Raw genomic sequence first — 20,010 nt, 5'->3', positions numbered from 1 at the left:
CCTCGCGCCGCGGGCGGCGCACCCCTTAGCGCCCGGGCCGCCGCCGCCAGCTCCCCGCCGTTCCCGACGCCGCCGCGGTGCCCAGTGCCGCTGCTGTTGCTGCTGCTCCTGGGGGCCGCGCGGGCCGGCGCCCTGGAGATCCAGCGTCGGTTCCCCTCGCCCACGCCCACCAACAACTTCGCCCTGGACGGCGCGGCGGGGACCGTGTACCTGGCGGCCGTCAACCGCCTATATCAGCTGTCGGGCGCCAACCTGAGCCTGGAGGCCGAAGCGGCCGTCGGCCCGGTGCCCGACAGTCCGCTGTGTCACGCTCCGCAGCTGCCGCAGGCCTCGTGCGAGCACCCGCGGCGCCTCACGGACAACTACAACAAGATCCTGCAGCTGGACCCCGGCCAGGGCCTGGTGGTCGTGTGCGGGTCCATCTACCAGGGCTTCTGCCAGCTGCGGCGCCGGGGCAACATCTCGGCCGTGGCCGTGCGCTTCCCGCCCGCCGCGCCGCCCGCGGAGCCCGTCACGGTGTTCCCCAGCATGCTGAACGTGGCGGCCAACCACCCGAACGCGTCCACCGTGGGGTTGGTGCTGCCTCCCGCCGCGGGCGCGGGGGGCAGCCGCCTGCTGGTGGGCGCCACGTACACCGGTTACGGCAGCTCCTTCTTCCCGCGCAACCGCAGCCTGGAGGACCACCGCTTCGAGAACACGCCCGAGATCGCCATCCGTTCCCTGGACGCGCGCGGCGACCTGGCCAAGCTCTTCACCTTCGACCTCAACCCCTCCGACGACAACATCCTCAAGATCAAGCAGGGCGCCAAGGAGCAGCACAAGCTGGGCTTCGTGAGCGCCTTCCTCCACCCGCCCGACCCGCCGCCGGGCGCACAGCCCTACGCGTACCTGGCGCTCAACAGCGAGGCGCGCGCGGGCGACAAGGAGAGCCAGGCGCGGAGCCTGCTGGCGCGTATCTGCCTGCCCCACGGCGCCGGCAGCGACGCCAAGAAGCTCACCGAGTCCTACATCCAGCTGGGCTTGCAGTGCGCGGGAGGCGCGGGCCGCGGCGACCTCTACAGCCGCCTGGTGTCGGTCTTTCCAGCCCGGGAGCGGCTCTTTGCTGTCTTCGAACGGCCCCAGGGGTCCCCCGCGGCCCGCGCGGCTCCCGCCGCACTCTGCGCCTTCCGCTTTGCGGACGTGCGAGCTGCCATCCGCGCTGCGCGCACCGCCTGCTTCGTGGAACCGGCGCCCGACGTGGTGGCAGTCCTCGACAGCGTGGTGCAGGGCACCGGGCCGGCCTGCGAGCGCAAGCGCAACATCCAGGTACACCCGGGCGGCGGCGGCGGGGGCGGCGGCGGGAACCGAGTGAGTCGTGAGCTGAGCGGGTCACAGGTGGGAGCGTGCAGAGACCCAGATGTACGGGGAACCCAGGTGTGCACGCAAGAATACAGGTGTCCCCAGAGGGGTACTGCCGGCGCCTGTATGGCCCAGGTGGGCAAGTGCAGGGACTCAAGTGAGTGCTGGCTCACGGGCGCGCATACCTAGGCATACTGGGAGGGGTCCAAGTTGCCACAGGTACCCAGGTGCACATAAAGCTCAGGTGTGCACGTGGGGGTCACAGGTGCATGCTGAGGGCGCAGTAATTGACTGCATACCTGACCAAATGTGTGTTCTGGGGCCACAGTGTGAGCCTGTCAGAGCTACCATTGCACGTTGGTGATGCCTGCATGGGTGTGGCAGGTGTGCAAGGAGGCACACAGGTGTGCACCAGGGCCCTGCAGATGTCTGCATGTACTTGTGTGCCAGCAAGCTGGGGCCTGAAGACGCATAGGGCAGATAGGTGTACGGCAGAGACACTGGTACAACAGGACAGAGCTAGGTGTGCAGTGGGATGTGCGTGGCAGGGGACACAGGTATTGGGGCTTGAGTCGGTACTCTGAGAAGGCCGCATGATTGTGTGCACAAACAGGTGTGTGCCTGAGGCCAACTTTTATTCACCTATTCTGCAACTATTTCCTGAGCACCTAGTATGTACCAGGTGTGGGAGTCTGGGGTAAACAAAAGCACTTGTGGAGTGCCAGCCGGGGCATCACATGTCACAATTCCCAGTTCTCAGAACAACCCTCTCAGGTAGCCTCTATTCTCATCGCATTTTACAGATGAAGAAACAGGTGCAGAGAGATTAAGTAACTTGCTAAGGATCACACAGTTGGGCACTAGCAGAGGTGGATTTGAACCCAGCCTGTCTGGCCTCAGCATCTGTGTTTTAAATGTCCAGCCTTTGCTGCCTTCTGGACTTGGATCTCAGAGTGTGTGTGTTTTGGGGGAGTCCCAGGCAGCTGGGGTGGGCAGATGCCAGGGCCAGGAGAATGGAGGGATGTGAACAGGGGTGTTTTGGGGGCAGGAGAGGGCCATGGGGCTCAGTGGGGAATGAGGAGGAGTCCAGGCGGGTATGGCGCCCAGGTGTCTGAGGCTGGGTTGGACAGTAGCAAGGGGGACCAGGTTCAGGGGATCAGCATGTGTGTTGACATGACAAGGGTGTGGGAGGGGACTTGGTGTGGTTCCCCTAAAGGAAGTTCATGGCAAGGGATTGCTCCTCACACTGGCTTTGGGAGCCGGGTCAGTTGATCCCCGTGGTTCACCGTGAGGAATGAGGCTCCAGAATGACACTGGGGACTTTCCCACACCCTCCACCCATCTGAGTCTGGGGAGCCCGCTTCAGCTCCACTGCCTGCCATTCCCTTAGGAAGCTGCATCTCCATCAGCAAAATTCAGAACTCAGCCTTCTCGTGGTGATCCCGAGCCTTTCTTGGGGCCCCACCCTGTCCCTTCTCTGTGGCTGTGACAAGAATTTCATGAGATTAACCATTCTCCTGTGGGCAGGCCCAACACTGGGCCTTTGAGAAAATGCAGATTCCTTCTCCCGAGGTCGAGGTCGGGCTCCCATGGCTGCCCACCATCTGGCTGGCCACCCTGAAAGTAAAGGTCACAGTGGGTGAGCAGGGCAGACAGTCCGGGGTGGCGGGGCTGCTTGCCCAGTGCCATCATTGGTTCATTCACCATCTCCACCCCAGAGCTTCATCTCCCAAGCAACTGTGTTTGGCACTGGGGGTCTCAGTGGGGAGTCGCTGCATGGAGAGAAGTGTCCTGTGGGCTGAGGGCCTTCCTCCTGTAGTTTCAGGCCCTGTGTCCGGGCCCTTTGGTGTGAGCTGATCTGTGGGATTCCTCAGGCCAGCCCAGGGTTCCCTCCCCCTCTGGCAAGAACTGTTCTGGTTCCCACGGTCTGGTCCCTCGGTGCAGTGACTCACCCAGCTGAGGGGGGCTGGGGCTTCTCTACCTAAGGGGACAGGGCCTCTCCAGGGACACAGCCCCAGGACAGAGTGGCCAAGGGCCTCTTCCCCACCCCAAGGCCACAGATTCCGGCTGCGGCCTTCCTTGGTCACCCTCCCTGTGTTTTCCACACCCTTCTCCTCTTCCCCGTGCCTGCTGTGGGCACAGGCCAGTGCCACTTGGTGGTATCTCCCAGAGGTGCTCAAGGTCCCCGTTCTGGGCCTCTAGCATGGGCAGGGGCGGGGGAGGGATGATTATTCTTGCCCCAGGCTGTTGCCAGCTACGCAGGGACAGATTCAGAACCTAGACTTTGCATCAGGCTGCTTGGGTTCAAGTCCCACTTTGTCACTTCCCAGCTGTGTGACCTTGGCCAAGGAACTTAACCTCTCTGGGCCTCAGTTTCTTCATCTGTGAAGTGGGGACAGTAAAAGCGATCCTTGTCCCAAAGCGTTGTTTTAAGGACTAAATGAATTGATAAATGCAGCCGAGTGTACCCAGTACACAGCAAGCACCAAGCAGATGGCAGCTCTTCTTTTTATTACTCTGGGGGACATTATTAGCACAGTCTCTGCTTGGTCCTGGAGAGCAGTCACCTAATCTGGCTTGTTCTGCAGCCGTAAAGACCCCACCATCTCCTACTTCTAGCCCCAGATGTCATCTCCATAGACATTTACTAACTCTATTGTGAGCCCAGCCCCATGCTGTGCCCTGGGGAACCAATGGCAACTCACTTTGTTTCTACTCTTATGGGCTGGGCAGGTGAGCCGAGGACAGATGTGTGACCAGGCACTTATACACAGGGCAATGTGTGCTGCAAAGGGAGAATGAGGGTGCAGGGAGCACAGCAGAGGGGGCAGAGGAGCGGGAGGCAGCCAGGTGAGGCCAGAGAAGACGAAAGGGGTCCAGGCTAAGGGAGCAGCCTGTGCGAAGGCCTAAAGGTAGGACGGGCAAGCAGGCTCGAGGGAGTCTGCGTGGCCAGGTGAGTAGAGTGGGAAGCATATGACACAAAGGCCAGAGAGGCCCGGGGAGACCGTCCTGGGGAGCCTGGACTTTGTCCTGGAGCCCTGAGAGCCAGGAAGGGTTTTAGCCAGAGGAGTGGAGTGGTCTCAGTGGGCACCTGAGTCTCCCCGCTGCAGAAGAGGAATGCTCATGAATACCTGCCTCTTAGGGCTATTGGGGGTATTAAATGAGATCATTTATGTACCTGTTTGCAATGACTGCAATTCTTCTAAATATTATTTTAGAAAGCCCCTAGGTAGCTAGTGAGAAGGAGTAATGGCGGAGGGAGAGTGGTTGGGAGGCTGAAGCTGCCTCCCGGGAATGGATTCCTTCACTCAGTCACAAATATACCTTGAGCACTTACTGTGTGCCAGGCTCTGTGGCGGGTGCCAGATGGCAGTGGGGAGATGGGGCCGGCCTTGTTCTCTGGAGACACGGCTGGCCTGGCCTGCAGCAATGCTGAGGGCTTGGAGGGTGGCAGGTGAGCTCTGGACAGATTTGGGGGCTGGGATGCAGCCCCAGTGGTAGGGAGTGATGGGATGGAGGAGCAGAAAGTTGCCCAAAGTCAGGCTCAGCAACAGGATAAATGTTGGTGCCCATGGGATGGGGCAGGTGATGTGGTACCTCTGGGGAAGAGGATGAGTTTGGTCTGGGGAGCACAAGGGGCCTAGAATCCTTTTTTCTCCTGGTCCCATCTGGCCAGATTTCTCTGGCACTGGCACTAGGTGGCTTGGGTGGGGCTACACACGGGGCAGGACCCCAGGGCCGAATGACCTGCAAGTGAGGCAGCTCATCCAGGCCTTTGGAAACCCACCCTCTCGCTCCTGCTTGAGGGTCTCATGAAGAACCCTGGACCTGGCAGGAGTCCCTCGAGCCGCCCACAACTCCAGAGCCTGGGTCAGGATGGCCTCCCACAGTCTGGGTTCCCAGCTGGCAGGACTTGCCCTCTGCCCTTTGCCTTCTGCCTGAGAACCCAGAGGGAGAAGCCGCTGAAGTGTGCAGCCAGAGGTAGAGAACCTCGGTCCCTGCAGCCCTCAGAAGTCCCCAACTTTGTCCCTGATTGTTTTCAACGTATTTGGGGCAGTTAAGATATTTTGAGAGAAAGGGAGTGAAGAAATTCGCCTCCAGTTCGTGGAGCTTGGATCCCTTTCCTCAAATCACAGCCTGTTTGGAGTGCAAGCCAGTTGGGAAGTTGTTCATTGCCACTGGTGGGGGAAACTGAGGCACAGGGTCACCCAGCAAGGTGGGGCAGGCTGAGTCTACCTTCCTTTCCCAAGTCTTTCTCCCCAACCTGTGAATGACCATAATATTTGTATTTTTAAAACAAAAGGAATACAGGCAAATGTCAGTGCAGCATTTTCAAGGTGTCTTTTTATAGTAAAGGTGGAAAAAAAAACATCAGGCAGTTTTAAACTGGCATGCGGTGGGTGGGTGCACGTCGTCAAGAAGGCATTTTTTTTGTACCAATTTAGGGGCTGAGATGCCAGGTGGGGGCGGAGGGAGAGAGAGCTTCCAAGATGGGCTTTACATTTGGGCTGGGGGCTGGGAGTGAGCTCCCAGTGACCAAGGGTGCAAGCAGAGACACTTGTCAGGATTTAGGAGAGGGAGTTCTAGGAGGGTTGGCTGAGATGACTGGCCTGGAGAGACAGATAGGGCTTGGACCAGGAGACATCCCTCCCAGCCCTGAGAATATCTCGACCCCCGGTATGTACGTGGGCATACAGCCTATAAGCTGTGTGTCCCAGGGCCAGTCATTTACCCTCTGTGGGCCTCATTCTTTCTCATTATAAAACAGGACTTATGCCTCCCTCCTAGCATGTGGGTAGATTAAAATCTCAGGGGTGTCTCTCTCAGCCTACTCTGGCTTAGGAGCTGCCCATAATAAAAAATAAATACATAAAATAAAATCTCACATGCAGTGCCCAGGAAATGGCAGGCACAGGTATTAGTATCAAGAGGGAGAAAAGACACCAGAAAAAATTGGCCTCAGTGGACAGGGGGTGCTCAGAGGAGGGAGGGTCAGGGCCTTGGAGGAGATGAGATCAAATAGGGCCTGAAGGCAGGCATGGGTGAGTGAGACACTGGGGCGCAGCGAGGGTGTGTCGGGTGCTGTCCCAGCCCCAGCACAGAGGCTGAGATGGAGAGAGTGGGCTCTAGTGCCCTGGCTGAGGATTCCAGTGCAGCACTGTGTTGAGGGCAAGAGCCTGCGGGCTCCCTGGAGTGAATAAAAACCGCCACCGAGCTCACAATCTGCAGGGCTTTTACAAGCACCTATGTGGTTGACCTCATGGCTGCCCCTCCCCTGGTCAGGCAGACAGTGCATCATCATCACCCCCAGATTACAGAAGGGGAAACTGAGGCCCAGAGAGAGGAAGTGACTTGCCCTGGCTCACACAGCTGGGGAGTGGGGGTCTGGATCCGCAGATAGAAGTCCGCTTCCGGGTGGCTGGTGAGCTGTGAGCTCTCTGTGGCGGGGAATTCTGCAGTTTCCCCCTCCGGCTGAGCCATAGCGATTCAGGCAGGGCCCATTGTGACAGCAGTGACTCAGGCTGGCTGGGGCATCTGCCGAGGCCAGGCCACACACTGGGGGTGGGGGCTGACCCAGCCTCCTGAGGAAGTCGGGGGAGGCAGGGAACATCTAGTTGCATTTGTCTGAAAATGCGATCATTGGCTTCTGGAAGGAGGAGTGAGCCCCTGGCCCTTTGGGTGTGCAAATGAGAGATGTGGGGCAGGGTGAATGATGGTCCACCCAGGAGGGTGAGTGGAGGATCTGTCAGCGCCCTGGATATGCCCCCAGTGAGGCCTTCCACAGCCAGGCAGGCGCACAGTGCTAGGTGAGTGCAGGACCCTGGGGCCAACTTCCCAGATTGAAATCCTGTCTCTGCCCCTTCCTGGCTGTGGAAAGTCCTATCCCTTCTCGGAGCCTCCATTTCCCCATCTGTAAAGTGGGCTCGGCACAGGGAAGACTGGGGTGGCCTGGCGGCATTCATCAAGGGCCATGCTGCATCGGGCCCTGCAGAAACACCCTCCGCAAAGTCCGCTTCACCCGCCTGTGACTCCCGGTCTCCATGGAGATTAAGGAAACCAGCTGGGTTCCATGTCCTGGTTGCTGCCATGAACAAAGACACGTGGCGCGTACTGGGACAGGAGCGGGAGAGCAGGAGCCCCGGGAGAGAGTGGTCCCTTCCCCTTCCTGGGCCTCTATTCTTCGACCCTGGAGTTGGGCCATGAAGTGGCAAGGAAGCCTTCCCTCTGACATCAGAGCTGCCCCGTCATGTCATAGCTACTGTGGTTGTTGCTTGAGAACTTTCTCTGTGTTGGCCCTTTGCAGAGCACTTTACATATCTTTTAATCCCCCCAAAGTTGAATGAAATGAGTGTTATCCCCAGTCTACGGAAGAGGAAGCAGAGGCCAGAAGGGTTAAGCATCTTGCCTGAGGTCGCACTGTGGTGTGTGACTGTGGTGCTCCAGGTGGAGCAGGCTTCTGGCTGCAGCGCCTGTGATCCCTCATTCCTCCAAAAACTTTGACTGAAGAGGTGTGAACCAGAGGGTGTTGGAAGGGGTGAATGGGCCCATTTTAAAGATGAGGAAACTGAGACCCAGGGAACTTCTGCCCCCGCCGAGGCCCCTGTGAGAAGCAATGAGGGCCTTTCGGGGTGGCCTGCAGAGCTGCCCAGCCCCAGCACCCATCATGGTCCCGGGCTGGGGTTGGGACGACCCCCTGGTGTGGACTCCTGCTACTGGGCCTGTAGCTATATCCACCTTCACACACCAGAGGCCAGCACCTCCTTGGTAATATCGCATGCCCGTCCAGGCCCTCTAGAGTGTGTGAGTACGGGAGGAGGCTCAGCTTGTTATAGGACAGCCCCCAAGAGGGACAAATCGGACACTCTCCAGGAGCCCCAAGAATGGTGAGGGAGGAGGGCATGACAACAGACAGGTGCCACACGCTGACTAGCTCATCAGAGGAGTGCAGGAGGGCTTCCCGGAGGAGGGGAGGTTGGAGAAGCACTTGACAGATGGGGCTGGGGAAGGCATTCCAGGCAGAGGATATGGTGGGGTCAAAGACTCAGAGATGTTGGCATGTGGCTTGGGTAGCAGGCCGAGGGGAAGCTGAGAGTGTGCTGGGCCTTGCCTGCAGGGGCTGAGGACTTGGATGCTGTCCTGTGGGCTGTGGGGAGCCAGCAGGGCTTTGGGGAAAGGAGAGACATGGCCGATCTGGTTCCGGAAGGGACCCTGTGGCTGCTGGTCTGTATTGGCCCTGCCAGGTACTGGCAGGATCCACAGGCGGAGGCGCTCACCCGGAGTCCCCACTGTGTCTGGACCAGGTGACTCCCGAGGGCCTCTCCAGCTCTGACAGCCATGTGTGGATTGCCATGGAAACCAGCCGGTTCCCGAGTGGGGACAGGCCCAGAAAGTCTCTGAGTGCCAGCCACGTGGACTTGGATCCTCACTGCCCGCCGAGTGCAGCCGTTTTATTCTTTCCAAAGGCCATGTTTGAGCCAGGACCGAACCAAACAGGCTGCCCAGACAGGCGTCCAGTGGCAGGGGCCCTGCTCCGCCCTGCTCAGCTGATACTCGATGCAGTCAAGATCTGGGGGCCAGCGCCAGCAGGGGCCCTCCCCGCCCAGTCCACCGTCCTTTACCCTGAAACTTGATAAATCATGCACTGGAGCGGGAGGGAAACTGGCAGCTCCATTACGAGGCCCGGCAAGGCCCCAGTGGGGCGTTAATCACGTAGCACTTTATGCTCTGATCGGTAAATAATGGGGGCAGGGGGAGTGGGCGCCGGCAGAGGCCTTGGAGTGGAGGCCAGGCCCAGGAAAGTGGCCAAACCCTCTTGCCTGGGCCCTTCTCCAGCCTCTGCCCACTATCTGTGAGGTGACTGAGCTCTCTAGAAGTGGCCATCACCTTGATGGGCCTCAGTTTCCCCAGCTCAAAACCCAGGGTTTTTCCAGCTCCAAGCAGCTGATTTCCCAGCAGCCATTGGTGACTCCCGGCAGAGCGGCGGGTGGGGAGGCTGTGGTTAAGGGCAGGGATATGGAGCCTGCTGGCCTGCATGGGAGGCTTGGATCTAGCCGTTCCGGCTGTGTGCCCCGGGCAAATCACTTCAATTCTTGTGCCTCAGTTTCCTTTACTGTAAAGCAGCATCAACTCTTTCAGCGTGTGATGAGGGTTGAATGAGATAATACAGAAAGAGGTCTCAGCACAAAGCAGACCGCACACAGCTGCTTGCTACTGTCACTCTACTGTTACTGTGATAAAGCTGTCCCTCCCCATCCTGGGGCTGGGCCTCTGAGCTGGGATGTGGGCAGCTGGAGAGAGGGCCCCGTTGTCACCTCTGTGTCCCCAGCACCTGGAATCCAGCCCGGAGATGTTTGCGCAAGGCTCCAAGCAGCCCTGCCTTCTTGGCTGTGTCCACAGCGGTCGTGCGATGACTCTGGGACCAGCGGTAGAGTCCTGCTGCAGAGCACAGCCTGCGGCCAGGCATACAAGCTGGACCCGCAGGAGACCAGGGGCTGGGGAGGAGGGTGTGAGATCGAACCTCCAAGGCCTCCCAACCCAGGAGGGAACTGCCAGTGTTCCCTGGAGAGGCAACTGTTTCTTGGCTCTTGGACTGGAGTCCCTTCAGAGGAGGAAGCTGGGAGCGAAGCTGTTCCAGGGTTTGGAGAGACTGGCTTCGTGCTCTGCCCCTCCTGCTGGGGGGAGGGAAGCCTTTTCCCTGGGCCAGGGAAGAGCCGCTGCCTGCCCATCCCACACTGTGCTCCTCTGGGACTCAGGGGGCGGGGAGCTGGAAATGGGGCCAGGCTGGGCCGGAATGAGAAACAGCTTCAAGGAGGGGGAGCTGGGTGTCTGGGGGCTGTGTCCAGCTAACTAAACAATGGCTGCTTGAGTCAGCGACTGTGGCGGTGGTTCCCAGGCGCCAGGGCAGAGCAGGCCGAGGCCAGAGCTCCCACTACTGCGTCCTTGGTGAGGGCGGTGTGGCCAATCCAGCCTCGGATGCTTTGACTTCAGGAAGCAGTGGAGTGGCTTGTCCCTGTCCTCGGGCGCCTATGAGCTCAGTCCTTCCTTAAGCCGCAGGTGGTGGGTGCTGTTGCTGTCTCATTTTACAGATGTGGAGGCTGAGGTTCATAGGGGATGGTGCATCCCACAGTGAGGTCAGAGCTGTGAGACTTAGCAGTCAGGAGCCTCAGTTTTCTCATCTGTAAAATGGGTACACAGCAAGAGTGTGTGTGTGTGTGTGTGTGTGTGTGTGCGCGCGCGCGCACTTGCTTTAAGGTACCCCAAGTAGCTGTGGTGTCTGTCACACAGTAGGTCCTTAATCCAGCCAGTCCTGTGACCTAAGCCTAGGGCTTGTCCTTCCAGGCTTGTCGTTCCGCCTGTTCGGGGCGGGTGGGCAGATCATGCCCAGGTTGTATGGTGGTCCTCAGGGCAGCCTGACTGGCTGGCTCCATCCCTTCCAGATGGTGTCCAGCTGGCCTGGATGACCTCAGAGCCCTGGAGCTGGGTGACCCATCTCCTCCAGAGGGGTCAGGGAAACCAAGGCAGGCCTCCCCGAAGGGTCTGCCAGAGCTGCTATGTCCTTTGCCGTTTGTCTGAAGTCTCTGCTCCTCTCTGTGCCTTGGTTTCCCTGACGTGCTCCTCCAGGCTGCTTTTCCTCTGTGGCTAAGGCCAGACTTCCTGACCAGGTGCTAGGCCTGGTTGGCCATCTGATCCACACGGCCCCTCCAGGAAGCCTCTTGGTCACCCCTGAAGGCGCTGGTATTTCCTTTCTCAGCAGCAGGTGCTTTCCTCCCTGGCATGCGGGCTGCTGCCAGAGGCCACCCAGGACCGAGTCCATCCTGCCCCCTCCCAGGGCTGGCACACAGTGGGCCCGTGGCTCATTCCTTGCCTCAGTTTACTCTCAGCGGAGGTATTGGCTTGCACAGTGTTCTGAGAGGCAGCGCATGCTGAAGTGGAAAGAGCTGGGGTCTGGGAGTCACAGGTGTGGCCTCGTACTCTGGCCTGGCTGTGTGCGGCTGGGCTGCTGGACTGAGACTGGACACAGTCCATGGACCACCACTGAGCCCGTGCCACATGGGCTCCACTCAGGGGAGCCCAAGAGGACTGGCCCTATCTGGGCTGTCCAAGCTGAGGGAGGAGTTGGCGGGGATGGGGGCTGAGAGAGGCCACAGAGGTCAGGGCCAGATTGAGTGGGGCTTCAGGGGCCCAGGAGCAAAGTTTGGATTTGCGTTGACAGCACTAGGGAGCCATGGGAAGCTGTTGAGCTGCACAGGAGATGTGACCTGCTTTGTGGGGTTTTTTTTTTTTTTTTACAAAATAAACTTTTTACTTTGGAATAATTTTAGATTTTCAGGAAAGTTACAAAGATAGTACAGACAGTTCCTGTATACCCATCCCCTAGTTTCTCCCATTGCTAACATCTTACCATTACCGTGGTGCATTTGTCAAAACTAAGAAGCCAACATTTGTTCTTTACTCCCAACTACACTCCAGACTGCACTCCGCGAATGTCTGCTTTCTTTTCCAGGAGCCCACGTTGCATCAAGCGCTTTGCAATTTTAAAAGCTCTCTTTGGCTGCGGCGAAGGATGAATGGGAAGGAGCTCAGCTTTGGGAGGAGGGTTGGGGGGTCCAGACAGCCCAGTCCCCGGCCAGGATATATTGAGCTGCGATCACCTTGCAGTCTTTTTATTTTTATATTTTCGAGACAGGGTCTCTGTCACCCAGACTGGAGTGCAGTGGTGAAATTATAGCTCATTGCAGCCTTGACCTCCAGGCTTCAGGCGATCCTTCCACCTCCGCCTCCCAGATCGCTGGGATTACAGGCGTGAGCCATTGCGCGTCTGGCCCACCCTGCAGTCTTAATACCCCAAAGTGATCGTGTGCTTTCAGCTCTGCAGCTAATTTCAGCTCTGCGGCAAGGAAATCTGACTTTCCCAGGATCGTAAACAATCAAACACTTCAGGCAGGAAGGTGCCCTCACTTCTCAAGCGCAAAGCCTCCACAGCCGGTGTAGTAGCCATGTAGTCTGTACCTGGGACGGAACCGCTGGATTTTGCAACCTGCCACAGCACCCACTCTTAATGCCGCATCCTTTTCATAGTGCCACCTGCGGTGGGTCTGCGGCAGGATGTGAGGCCTGAGAAGCCAGGCTCTTGAAACTATCCTTCCAACTGGCTTCCTGGGGAGAGAAAGTCAACACAATTACAGCTGGTAGTAAAATCAATATGTCAGAGTTTTAATGGGAGAGTGGGCAGAGCAGAGCTTAGGCCCCAGGAGGCAGCCAGCTGGAGGGGGAGGGCGCATCCTACTCTCAAAACAGGGCCAAGACCAGCAGTGGTTGCTCATCCCATGTGAGAGAGGGATAAAGTGAGGTTTTTACAGGAACTGAAGCTAGCAGCTAGTGTTGCCTGGACCTGAATACCCTCCTCCCTTTGTTGCCACATGCAGAGTAGGCATACGTTTCCCTCAGTTCTCCAGCACCCAGCATGGCTGTGTTGCTCTCAATCACTCCACTTAGACAGAAAGCAGCTGAATACAGTCACTCACACTTTAGTCAAAATTAGGTTCCTTTCTTTTGTAAACATTCCCTCCAGAGCACCGGCTCCGTGCTGGAGAATGTCATGCATGTGCTACCATGGGAGGTGTGGGAGTGGTGACCAGCACAGCGCCATCACAGGAGTGGGGGGCTGAGCCACATCTTCAAAACCGGCCGTCTGAGCATGCCTGGAGAGGGAACAGCATGAGTCCAGACACAGGGGGCGCTGAAGTGCCAAGGGGAGTTCGAATGGCTCAGAGGCATGGGACAGGCATTGGCTGCTGAGGGGACATTTACAATGGCCCAAGAGCCCCAGGGATGAGGTGTGGGCATGTTCCAGGACCTGCGGAGACTGATATGGTGGGCACAGCGGGTGGGGCGGAGGGAGGAGCGAGACTGGAGGCCTGGGAGCTGGCAGGAGCCGGGGCACAAAGGCCTTGAATGCGAGGCTGGAGAGCTGGGGCTTGATCCCAAGGACAACTGGGAGCCGGTTTGTAGGTGGGGAGGGTCTGACCAGCTTTGTGTGAGAGAAAGATGGCCCTGTGACTTGAAGGGCGCTGCTGGGATAACCGAGCCTTCCCTGCTCTCAGGAGAACTTGAGTTTTGAAAGACTCATGCTCATTAGCCTTAAACGAGGATGGTGCTGGGGTCGGGGGGTATTTTGGGCTTGTGAGGCTAACTGCCCCTGGAGACTGAGTTCAGCTGAGGCCAGCATGCTCAGGACGTCTGGTCCCCGAGTCCCGTGTTCCCCTCCCCCGGCCGGCATCCCCCTCCCCCAGCAGGGGCGGCACTTCCCGCCAGGCTGGGCTTCCGTTTTTGAGCCGGTTTGCCTTGTGATTTCCCCTGGCAGCTGGGGAATCAGCTTCCCCCTTGGAGCACGGATCATTCGGAGCAGCCGACAGCTTACTTCTCCTTTAAAATTTTTTTAAAAAAATTTTATTTTAGGATAAGTGAAAAAAAAAAGCTGGGGGAAAGGCTTTTTAGAAAATTCCTTCGGTGCAGAATTAATGGCTTGTGAAAGTCAGGGGCGGGGCGGGTGGGGGGAGCTGGCTCCTAGCGAGCTCCCCTGCCCTGCTCCCCTCCTCCCTGCTGCCCTAGCACATAGATCACCCCGAGCTGGGCGCCTGGTCCGCTTTTCCCAGGACCACACCCTGGCTGGATGTCAGGGTATGCCCAAAAGTGTCATCTGGGGCCTCCCAGGTGTCCCTTTCCAGAACTTATGTTCCCTTGGTGGCAGGGGGATTCACAATTTTAATTTTAAACAACTTATTTTTAAATGATGTAAGTAATTAATATTCAGTGAAAAAAGTTACCTAGCCCCTAGGAAAAGCATTCCTTGCAGTGGTGAGGAGCCTACCTCACCTCTTCCCTGCAGCTGCAGGGTTGCTGAGGGGTGGGACCCGGCCTGGTTGGGGCAGCTGGGGAGACTGCTCAGCACCCACCTTCCAGGGCTGTCCCTAACTGGAACACACACAGGATGGAGTTGGGTAGGTCAGGGCTGGTGCTGAGAGAGAGGAGGAGCCTATGATGCAGCTCTCAGGGGAATGGCTTCCTGGGCAGAGGGAGCAGCCAGGCCAGAGGTCCTGAGGCAGGGACGAGCTTGTGATATTTGAGGCACAGAAATGAGGCCATTGTGGCTGGGGTGAAGGAGCAAGGGCGAGGTAGGTGTGGGTTGGAGTTAGAAGATCAGGGGACCCATGGGGGTTGGAATTAGAAGATCAGGGGACACATGAGAGGATTTAGGATTCAGGATTTATTCTGAGTGTCCTGGAAACCATGGGAGGGCTTGAACTGGGGGAGACCTGGTTTGCATTTGTAAAGGGCTCATTTGGCAGCTGTGTTGGCAGATAGGAAATGTCAGTGTGGGGGGCAAGAGTGGTCTTGGAAAATGGAGAGGGCTGGCAGGGCTGTCCAGGTGAGAGGATGGCTGCTTAAAAGCTTTAAGGTAGGCATGATTTGCCCTGAATTTTCTTCTTTTTTGATCAGCAGTTGAACATGGGTAACTTTTACTTAATAATAATAACATAAGCAGCAATCATGTCTGAAACACAATACTATTGGCTAACACTTCCTGGGCACTTACTGTGGGCCATGTACTGTGCGAACACTTTAACCTGCTCTGTTTCCGACCTGGGCCGGTTCACCCCTGCTTAGGCAACCTGGTGGTCTCCCGCTCCCAGGAGGTCACCATATTGATGCCGAACTTAGTGCGGACACCCGATCAGCATAGTGCACTACAGCCCAGAACTCCTGGACTCAAGTGATCCTCCAGCCTCAGCCTCCAGAGTAGCTGGGACTACAGGCACGTGCCACTGCGCCCGGTGTGTGCAAACGCTTTATTTTTTTATTTTTTTATTTTTTTGAGACGGAGTCTCGCTCTGTCGCCCAGGCTGGAGTGCAGTGGCAAGATTTTGGCTCACTGCAAGCTCCGCCTCCCGGGTTCACGCCATTCTCCTGCCTCAGCCTCCCGAGTAACTGGGACTACAGGCGCCCGCCACCACGCCCGGCTAATTTTTTATATTTTTAATGGAGACGGGATTTCACCGTGTTAGCCAGGATGGTCTCGATCTCCTGATCTCGTGATCCGCCTGCCTCGGCCTCCCAAAGTGCTGGGATTACAGGCATGAACCACTGCGCCCAGCCCCGCGAACACTTTAAAATGAATGATTCACTCCAGCCTCTGAGCGGAAGATGCTGTGGATGTACCCATTTATAGCTGAGTAAACTGAGGCTCAGAGGTGAAGTGCCTTGCCTGGGTCACCTGCCGTCATCCTCTGGAAGACCATTCCCTCCTGTATGTTGGTCCAGGGCATCCCCAGCCCATCACACCTCCGGGCTCAGGGCTTGGCCTCCAGGGACATGCTGGAAACGGCCCCAGCCGGGAAGCCCATCCGGCTGCAACTGTGTTTATTTGCCCAAGCACAGAAGGACCCACTGTTTATTGCTTTCTTTTGAAAACTAGCCGAGCCTTTTGTGCAAAAACCAGGCAGGCACATCATCGATGGCTTACGCTTGCAAAAACCACAGACAAGAAATTTAAAAAGAAAAATCTCTAAGGCTTTGCCATAAAGATGGTTCCGACGCTGCCTTCCGAAGACCTCCCTGAGTCCTGCTCGGAGCCTCTGATGTCCAAATGCAGCTGAGGCACGGGCTCATGTCTGCAACCTGGGTCAGCCCTGGGGGCGTGACATTGCAGCTAGCCATTTTCCCCTCTGAGCCTCAGTTTCCCCGTCTGTGAGATAGGGCCCCCCAGGGCTGCCAGGCTTCTGTGAGTCAGTGCACCCCTGGTACAGTGTCAGTTCCCAGTAAATGCGGCCTGTTGTTATGTCTACTGTTGTGACTATTTATTGCTTATGCACCAGTTTTACTAAAATGGGCCCATGACATCCTGTGACTTTTCTTGTAATCAGTATGGGCTGATGGTGTCACTGCGGGATGGGGGCTGCTGTCCTGGATGATACGCCGTGAGGATGCACTCAATCCGGCCCGACACGTCTGTGTCTCCTTCTCACTCCTCTGCGCCGCACCTGTGCCTGCGTCTTTGCGGAGTTGCACTTACTGTCTCAGGGTCACTTCCTGGAGGCCTGTTTTCTATTTTTGTGCAAATTGCACCAGGAACCTTTGAACGTACCAAGACCCAGGAGAAGGGAGGGAAGGTAGGAGCAAGTTCAGGGAACAGCCTGCACATGGGATCACCTCTCACAACTGCCCTGTGAGCTGCAGCTGATTTGCTGCTGGAGGGCATGGGTGATGCTGGGCTGATGTGGACACGGACTGTGCATTCAGACACACCCAGCCTGTTTGTCCCCCTGTAATATGGGCAGATGAGGGGATAGGTGCTTGGGGAGGGAAAGAAAGGCTGCAGTTTAGGGAGGCCTCCACCTGGAGTCTTGCAAGCTGCTGGGGCTTTGGGGTGGTGGTCCTGGGGTCAGAGCAGACATCTGGCAGGAGCAAAGCCCATGGTTGCTGTGGAGACACAGAGCCAGCCGGGGCTGTAGGAAAACAGCCGAGGCAAGAGGGACACCTCTTGGGTGCCAGCAGGTAAGCTGAGGCTGACGGTGGCCTCTGGTCATCTGGTGTGGACTCCTCTGTGTTCCCCAGCTGTGCCCGGCCAGGAGGGGCAGCCCCAAGGGTGTAGGGGTATAACTCTCACCCTGGCTGGCCTCCCTGGACTCTTTAAAATCAAACCTGACCTTGTTCCCTTGCCTGCTGGTTCCCACGTACGTTGAACGTCATCTCCTTGGGACAGCTCTGTAACCAACACCGAGGTCAGGGCAGGCCTGGGCTTGGGGACGGGGTCCCGTTTGTATTTGGGCCTCAGCGCAGCACTGGGGATATAAAGTAGGAACAAGACTTGAAAGCTCTGAAGCCAGGGCCTAAGATGCCAGCCAGCTGTGCGGGCAGGGAGCCGGAGAAGGTTTTGGAGCTGGGATCTGACGTGCCGTTCCTCTTCCAGCTCCAGCCGGAGCAGCTGGACTGTGGAGCTGCTCACCTGCAGCACCCGCTATCCATCCTGCAGCCCCTGAAGGCCACGCCCGTGTTCCGCGCCCCGGGCCTCACCTCCGTGGCCGTGGCCAGTGTCAACAACTACACAGCGGTCTTCCTAGGCACGGTCAACGGGCGGCTCCTCAAGGTAGGTATGGGGTGGGGATGGGGGGAGGGGTGGGGGCGGGAGGCTCCCCTGGGGGTTGGCTGAGTGTCAGTCTGTACACAGGGCTGCTACAGGTCCAGCCTGACCCTTTGTTTTCTCCCATTCACCTAGCACTTTACGGTTTACAAAGTATTTTGCAAGTCTGTTTTTGCCGCTACTGTTCATAATATAGGTGGAGTCTGTACAGAGGAGGGAAACCAGGGCTCAGAGAGGGTGCTTCTCTCACAGGCTCTAAGACCGGGGCTTTGAAACCGTATGGGTCTGAGTTCAAATGTCTGGGCTCTGCCATTTGCTGGCCCTTTGACCTTGGGCAGCACATATTCTTTCTCCAGGCCTCAGTTTTCCTGTCTGTTAAGGGCTGTAAGCTGTTATGGGGCTTTGGCAGGGTAAGACCACAGCCTGGTAAGCAGGAACGCTCATTCATTTCTCCTCCCGAGCCCTGCCAGCCACCCCGTCCCAGGGTGACTGGTGTCTGGAGTTAACTGTACTCTAGCCCGTGGACCTGAGATTCCTGGAGCTGGGAGGAGATGCGCAGAATCTGGTTTCCCTGCTCTGGGGCAGGACAGACATGGTGGAGCCTGGGCCAGACCCCCAGGTGCAGCCCTGGACCTGCCCCCACCCCAGCCACCTCTCCTGCTCCCTGTTGGGAGACTCAGCTAAGCGCCACCACTCTACTCATGCACCAGGCCTGGCCTAACTGCTCAGATCCAATCACCCAAGCTCCCCCGACCCACTGCCTGGGCAGACGTTGTGGGCTGGGTGGGCATGGGGAGTGGAGTCCCAGGACCCCACTGCTGCGGCTGGGGAGAGCACAGAGGTGGGGCTCGCCAATGGAGCTCGTGGTTTGGGGTCAGATACTCACATTTGGAGTCTGGCTCTGCCACTTCCAGCTTTGTGACCTGGGGGCAATTACTTCTTCCCTCCTAGCCTCAGTGTCCTGGCTTGGGAACATGAGCCAGGCCCCACCCCCACCCTCAACGCCCAGGAGGCTGCAGTTGTTAGGCACCTACTGTCTACCCAGAGCCTAAAGGGCATCCTCTCACTTAATTCTCACACCCCTGCAAGGGAGGCAGAGGCACGATTCCAGTGCCACAGATGAAGACATTGAGGCTCTGAGAGGGGAAATGACTGCCCTCCAGAGTCACGCAGCGGGAGCTGGACCACAGCCCATACCCCGCCACGGCCGGGAGCCTCTCACCCACCACCCTGCACAGTGTGGCCTCTGTCTCTAGCCAACCCTGCCCTGCTCGGTCCTTAAATCGCCACACCCAGCACAGGCCCTGGGGCACAGTAGGTGCTCAATAAATGATTGAAGGAGTGGAAATGAATTGAGTGTCCACTGGATGCCTGGACATAGGGGTGGGGTGTGGGCAGTGGCCTGAGCCCCTACAAGGCTCCACCAGGAGGCCACCTGGGACAGGGGTGTCTCAGTCTGGGACAAAGCCCGTGAAAGCCTAGGGAGAAGGTAGTTTTGACTTGGTATGTACAGGCTTCTGGGCCTCATGTGTGCGTTGGTAGAAGGGGAACGGGAAGGAATATTCCAGAGGAGAGCACAGCATAGGCAAAGGCCTGAAGGCTGGAATGTGTGAGCAGGGTTGAGGGGCTGGAGATGAGGCTGGGGTTGTCCGGGTTAGATCACCAGGACCTTGAGTGCCAGAACAGGTTCATCCCATAAGCAGAAAGGAGCCACGAAGGGTTTGGGAGCCCCAGGAGGAAAGCTGGGGCAGGAACTGGCCTAGGAAGTGTCCGGACCACTGGCCGCATCTCAAAATGCCTAGCCTGGGGCCTGGCAGGGCCCAGACAAGACCAGCACGCTGGGAACAGGCAGGGCCAGGCAAGAAAGAGCAGTTTGGTGGGGCTCTGACCGGCATTGTCGTCCTCAGGAGGACACGCAGAGGGTCCCTCAGAGCCAGAGAAGCTTCCAGGCCCCAAATAGTCCTGGTCTTCCTCCTCCCTGCACCTTCCACACCCCCAGCCTTAAGTCTTGGACTCTGGGGTCAGGCAGGCCTGGTATTGCATTGTAACCTTGTGATCTCTTCACTTTGTGCCTCTTGTCAACTCCCTCGGCTGCTCCCGACCTCAGATTCCTCCTCCGTGAAGTGGGCATGGGGGGAAGAATGAGATGTGCAGCCTAGCAGCTTCCCTGGGCCTGGCCCCATCAGCCTGATCTGTGTCTTATTTAATGCTCATGGCTCGCCTGCCCCATTAGCTCAGGAAACAGGCTCAGAGACGGGAGGCAGCTTGTACAACTTACACGTTGTAGAGCTCAGTGTCAAAGCCAGAATCCAAACCCAAGCCCCTGCCCTTAGCCATGGTGCCTAACAGCCTCCCAGAGCACGTTTTGTAAACTGCAAAGCCTGCACACATTCACAGGGCGGGATGCCTTGGAGAAGAGCCTAGAGGGAGCTCCTGGCGGGGGCACAGCAAAGTCAGAAGCATCGAGGCCGGGCCCAGTGCCCTCTCCTGCACACCTGTGATTTCCCACCCCTCCTGAAGGGTCCAAGACA

General features: G+C 57.7%; 1 protein-coding gene across 1 annotated transcript in view; it reads left to right on the top strand.

Moving 5' to 3' along the window:
• Nucleotides 1–6: 6 nt before the first annotated feature.
• Nucleotides 7–20,010, top strand: part of PLXND1 (plexin D1) — a 50,765-nt gene continuing 30,761 nt past the window's right edge. The window contains exons 1-2 of the mRNA XM_023215995.3: nucleotides 7–1,305; nucleotides 17,309–17,485. Coding sequence (XP_023071763.3) covers nucleotides 529–1,305; nucleotides 17,309–17,485 — 954 coding nt within the window. The 5' untranslated portion in view covers nucleotides 7–528. The remainder of the gene's footprint in view (nucleotides 1,306–17,308; nucleotides 17,486–20,010) is intronic.

Source organism: Piliocolobus tephrosceles, chromosome 2 (genome assembly GCF_002776525.5).
Source record: "Piliocolobus tephrosceles isolate RC106 chromosome 2, ASM277652v3, whole genome shotgun sequence".
Lineage (NCBI taxonomy): Eukaryota > Metazoa > Chordata > Mammalia > Primates > Cercopithecidae > Piliocolobus > Piliocolobus tephrosceles.
Note: the sequence above shows the minus strand (reverse complement) of the source record. Positions and strands in the feature narration are given on the sequence as shown.